Below are 6,096 nucleotides of genomic sequence, written 5' to 3' on the forward strand. Positions count from 1 at the left end.
GCTTTTCCAGCAACACATTTTCAGCTCTGATCTCCAGCATCTGCAGTCCTCACTTTCTCCCATCAGTGAGAAAGTACCACCCAACTACTTCACAGCAGTTTGTAACATGAATATCATTCAGTAAGCAATTTAGCACAATGAGGAATTATTTTCCATCTAATAATAGTGTGAAACAAATCACAGTCAAAGACAATCAGAGTTGTCAGTTTCTGCAACACTGACAGTTCTGGTTAATCTTAAGATGTTAGTAAAGGAGATCCCTGGCACACAGCATAAGATTTTCCTTCCGAATCGATGTTGATTAATTACATTTCTCATCCCTCACTTGCCTTATATACTGATTATCTAATGGCTATTTTTCATATTTTTTGCTCTTTCTCAGCTCACCTTCTTGAGTCATAATCCAAGGTCAGCCCATTTGGCCAACCCAAATCTGTATTAATGAGGACTTTCCGATCTGTGCCATCCAACTGCGCACGCTCAATTTTGGCAAGATTTCCCCAGTCTGTCCAGAACAGATACCTATCAGAATACAACAAACATGTCCACATTTTTACATTTAACTTTTTCATTTCATGGCTAAAATGTTTGATCTGAAGAAGTATGTTAACTCATGAAACATCACTTTCTCAATGTCCTAGCATTTCAGATCAACAATGGGGTGATACACACTGTGTAGATTACCTCAAATTGGTGTGTGTGTTACTGTTATTAGCCATATTCTTATTAAATTTTATTGTTAACCTGGGTCATGGAGTGAAGGTTGATTTTTCATCTTGGTTCTGAGTTCTACTGTAAGATGTCTAATACAGAGGCCGAGGAAGAAGGGCAACTTCTGTGGAAAAGGTAGGACATGTTTAACTGTGAAATGTCTTCCATCACATACAGATTTTCTTACTTTTAAATTTACTTTGGAAAGACTGAAGGATGAAGAGAAATCTTCTGAACCTCTGATATGTATGTTTATTTTTTACTTAAAACAAAATGTGTACCTAGCCCAATTTCCTCTCAGATAAACTTTGCTATAATGCAAATTTATTTGAATGCTTTTGCATGAATTTCTAAATGCCTGGTAACAACAATCTTGGAAGTTTTAAAATTCTTTCATGGGATAGAGCATTGTCAAAGGCAGCATTTGTTGACTATCTCCAATTGCCCTTTGAACTGAGAAGCTTGCTAGATCAATGCAGAAGGCATTTAGGAGTCAACTGCATTACTCCGGGTCATATGTAGGCAAGATGTCACATTTCCTTCCCTGACATGTATGATTGAACTGTAATGATTGTAACAAGGTCAGCCAGGTGGACCTCATAGAATATGAGTTCCCCGATTGGGGCTGCAATCTGGTCCAATCAGAGAGCCCTGGCTGACAGATATAAACTGGAGTGTCAGAGGTTCTGTTCACTCTGACAGCGGAGGGAGCTGGGTCGGTGGTAAGGGCTCTTCATGTGTAAATAAAAGGTGATTTGATTATGTAATGCTGGCCTCTGTAGAGCTATTTTATGAACCGACTGGGATTTTACAATAACCAATGATAATTGCCAAAACTCAGACTAATCTTCAGTCCCCTGCTTGTTTCAACTAAATTCAAATGACACAGCTGCTCGTGGTGGCATTTGAATCCATGCCAAAGTATGAACCTGCACTTCTGGCTCTGAAACTGTTACTGGCTCATCTTTAGTTCGCAGAATGGCTGTAGGCACATATGAGAAATCAACATACTCAGTGGAAAAATACACTACACAGACACTTCTAGAATTGATGTGTTCTTTACCTAATTTTTATGGTGTTGAACTTTATTGCACTTAAAAGTAGTCGAAGAGTGTGGTGCTGGAAAAGCATAGTCGGTCAGGTAGCTTCCGACAATCAGGAAAGTCGGCGTTTCAGGCATAAGCCCTTCATTGGGAATTCCTGAAGGGCTTATGTCCAAAATAGCGACTTTCCTGCTCCTCGGATGCTGCCTGACCTGCTGTGCTTTTCCAGCAACACACTCTTCGACTCTGATCTCCAGCATCTGCAGTCCTCACTTTCTCCTACTTTTCAGAAGTAGGTAGATGTTGATTTGTTATATTTATGTGGAAAGTGACATACACAAAATATGAACTTTATACAAAATTTTGTGAATCTGACTTGATTCTAGCTCCGCAAAAAAAAAAATTACTCACCCTTTCCTAGGGAATACAGCAATTGCCCTTGGTTCATCCAGGCTGTTGTTGATTAATACTTTCCGGCAGCTTCCATCAAGCCAGGACACTTCAATGGTGTTCCTGCCAGTGTCTGTCCAGTACAGGTTCCTTGCTACCCAGTCAATGGCCAAACCATCAGTCGTTTTTAAACCCTGGCCAATGACTGTCATCATGCCACTGCCATTTAGATTGGCACTTCTGATGAGACAAAACGTCAAGTTTTACTTTACAAAGATGAGAAACTGCGAGAAGGCAAAGGGACTTGGGTGTCTGGATACATAAATCAGTAAAGGCTGGTACACAGGAAGGATAACGTAACAGGCGTAGAAATTGTTGGCAAAACTGGGCAGGTCTGGCAGTATTTTGAAGAGAAAGAAAAGTTAACATTTTGGATTCGGTGATCCTTCTTCAGAATGCCATTTGACAAAAACCGTTATTTCTTTGAATTAAAATCCTCAGTTTCTCTGGTCTGGCACCTTTAATGTTCTTGTCAGCACAGTCATCAGACGGTGGTCAGAAGCCAAAGCCTCAAATCATTTTTCTTTTCTTAATCCAGAGGAAACTAGGTCAAACATTAACCCTCTGCTCAGATAGCTGAGTAGGAATTAAACCCAAGACTACGGTGATCTATGCACCTCACGCGTTCATTGGATAAAATCCTCGAACATCATCAGGAATGAAATAAAAATCTCAGCCCATTAAACAAAAAGTAGCACAACTCTCCGATGCAATATTTTTTTCTTTTGTGGATGGTGAACCATCAGTTATTGTAGTATACTAGCTGAGAGACCCTTTTAGATAGAGTGGCAAAATATCCTCATCATTATTTCAACAGTTTATAATCCAACATCAACTCCTGACTAACCGAATAAGATTCCAAATTGATTGTGAACAGTTACTATGTAACCAGGTGCCATAGATGTGTAAGGAAGCTGGCTCAGCTTCCAGTGATTTCTCTTTTAGGAAGCAGCTTCTCACCTTCACTGGGTAATTTCTTAGCAGACGGTAGAATTAAGTGAATTAGAAATGGTGTCAGAGAAGAACAGGTAGGAAAGGATTAGGGATGGACTGTGTGAACACGTGGTAAGGGTGAGAATTGGAGACAAAGTCAATTATTAGGAGCATGAACGGGCAATTCAGTCCATAGAGGCTACCCCATCATTCAATACAATCGAAGTTGATTGAACACTTCAACGCCTTTTATCACCCCATTGCAATATATGCCAGCAGTAATCAAACATCTATCAATCTGATGGAGGTCCCTGGACCGAAAGCATTAACCCTTCCTTGATGAATCACACAACTGAGGTTAAAAACACCACTAGTCTGGAATTTTCAAACAAAAGCCTTTAACACTGAGGTGACCTGTTTCCAAACTGATCTGAACTAACTGCTTTCTCCAGGAGAAACTGTTTTGATCTTTGACCCCAGTCAGGTTTTCTGAGAACTGCCCGAAAGCTTTCCAATCTCTGGGTTTTCCTAAAATAAAATTAATCTTTTATTCTTTTCAATCAAGAAAGCAAGTTAATGCCTTTCAATAAGAAAACGAAAGAACTGCAGATGCTGTAAATCAGAAAACAATCATAGAAATTGCCCTCAAAGGGTCACTCTACCTTTTTTTTAAAACTCATTCATGGGATGAGGGCATCGCTGGGTAATGCGTATTTATTGCCCATCCCAGAGGGCAGTTAAGAGTTAACCCCATCACTGTGGCTCTGGTGTCACATGTAGATCAGAATGGCAGTTTCCTTCCCGAAAGGAGATTAGTGAATCAAATGGATGATCCAACAATTGGCAATGGAATCCTGGTTATCACAGGCTCTTGGTTCCAGATTTTTATTGAATTCAAATTCCACCTTCTGCCATAGCAGGATTTGAACCTGGGTCCTCAGAATATTTCCCAGGTCTCTGGGTTAAGGGTCCAGCGATAATACAACTAGGCCATTGCCTCCTCAAACATTAACTCTGATTTCTCTCCACAGATGCTGCTAGACCTCCTGAGCTTTTCCAGCAATTTCTAGTTTTGTTTTGACTTCCAGCATCTGCAGTTCTTTTGGTATTTTATTATAAATCTATCAATATCCACCTTAAACATACTGAAAGATTGAAGTTCCACAGCCGTCTGTGCAAGAGAATTCCAACAGTTCACTACCTCAAATTTAAGGTGCACCACCTCCCTTTCTTTTTCAATTATGCTCCCTGATTTTAAATCAGGAGAAACATCCTAGAGGGATAGACAGGTTGTACGCAGTTTTAGATTAGATTAGATTACTTACAGTGTGGAAACAGGCCCTTCGGCCCAAAAAGTCCACACCGACCCTCCGAAGATCAACCCACCCAGACCCATTTCCCTACATTTACCCCTTCACCTAACACTACGGGCAATTTAGCACGGCCACTTCACCTGACCTGCACATCTTTGGACTGTGGTAGGAAACCCGAGCACCCGGAAGAAACCCACGCAGACACGGGGAGAACGTGCAAACTCCACACAGTCAGTCGCCTGAGGCGGGAACTGAACCAAGGTCTCTGGCGCTGTGAGGCAGCAGTGCTAACCACTGTGCCACTGTGTTTCAACAAGATCATCTGTTATTGATTTTTCTAGTTCAAGGCTAAAGCAAGAAACATTAGTCATTCATTATTCACACATTTAAAACAACATTGAATTGTAGTTCACTAGCAATGTTGCATCGTTACCTGATCACATCCAGGAAGACATCCGTATAATAAACCTTCATCTCCACACTGTCATAATCCAGGGAAATAACATTGTGCAACTCAGGAACTGGAACATGCACGTCTGTATAATCAGTTGTGTCCAAAGAAATTCTGCGAATACTGCCACGACTAGAGAAGAGCAGATACGTCTCGGGAGCATTGTCACAGGTTCTCCCATCATTTTTCATCTGGATTCCTGTTGGGCACGCACACGTGATACCACCAGGGCGTGGGAGACAGAGATGGCTGCAGCCTCCATTCCTGACACTACACTTGTTAAATCCTGCCCAAAGACAAAGCAAAACTTCTCTCAATGTGAGATCTGCTTAACTGAATCCTGGGATAGATATCATCCACTAGGTATTATCACTCCTGAGGACCCCTGGAGTGTTAATGGAAATTTGTAGCAGAACTGGATCATTTGAGATTGTTGACTGAAACGAGTTAAAAGATAAGTTGACAGTAGAAACAAAAATAGGATTCTGAAAGAAGGAGATGCTTAAAATGAGTATCCAACATTTAAAATGAAAGGAAAGGAAATTGAGTTGCCACAACTAGAATTAGCTACGATACAGTTAGAAATGAGAAAAAAAAGACTTAGAGAAATGAAAGGACTTGACTTAGAGAGGAAGAAAAATTTTAAAAGCTTGAGGAGAAGAAAGAAGAGGAGAGGAATGGAATGGGAAATAGAGATTAGAAAACTTCAACGGTAAGAAAAATACAGAGATTAATGGAAAAGGAAATGGAATTTTCAGAAAAGCTTGAACTCCAAAAATATAAGAAATTCATACAAAACAAAACTTAAGAGTACAGAAAGATGCTGCACAACATCGTGACTTGGAATTAATTTACCGTTTCTTCACAATCACTGGGTCAAGATTCTTGATCTACTGCAGGTGCTGGAGATTAGAGTCCAGATTAGAGTGGTGCTGGAAAAGCACAGCAGGCCAGGCAGCATCCGAGGAGCAGGAAAAATCGACGTTTCGGGCAGAAGGTGTTCATCAGGAATGAGGCTGGGAGCTTTGAGGGTGGAGAGATAAATGGGAGAGGGGTAGGGCTGGGGAGAAGGTAGCTGAGAGTGCAATAGGTGGATGGAGGTGGGGGTGAAGGTTGAATATGCCTTCCGATGCATCTCATCCATGTCCCTCAATGCCCTCAAACCCCACCCCTCCAACCGCAATAAGGACAGAAC

General features: G+C 41.0%; 1 protein-coding gene across 5 annotated transcripts in view; it reads right to left on the bottom strand.

The window, feature by feature from the left end:
* lrp4 (low density lipoprotein receptor-related protein 4) overlaps positions 1-6,096 on the bottom strand; it is a 399,766-nt gene that overhangs the window by 47,877 nt on the left and 345,793 nt on the right. For all 5 annotated transcript variants that reach the window (XM_043705467.1, XM_043705466.1, XM_043705468.1 and 2 more), the window contains exons 28-30: positions 4,884-5,187; positions 2,166-2,384; positions 388-522 (exon numbers count right to left, since the gene is read on the bottom strand). In XM_043705467.1, coding sequence (XP_043561402.1) covers positions 388-522; positions 2,166-2,384; positions 4,884-5,187 — 658 coding nt within the window. The remainder of the gene's footprint in view (positions 1-387; positions 523-2,165; positions 2,385-4,883; positions 5,188-6,096) is intronic.

This window comes from Chiloscyllium plagiosum, chromosome 16, assembly GCF_004010195.1.
Source record: "Chiloscyllium plagiosum isolate BGI_BamShark_2017 chromosome 16, ASM401019v2, whole genome shotgun sequence".
NCBI classification, from domain to species: Eukaryota; Metazoa; Chordata; class Chondrichthyes; order Orectolobiformes; family Hemiscylliidae; genus Chiloscyllium; species Chiloscyllium plagiosum.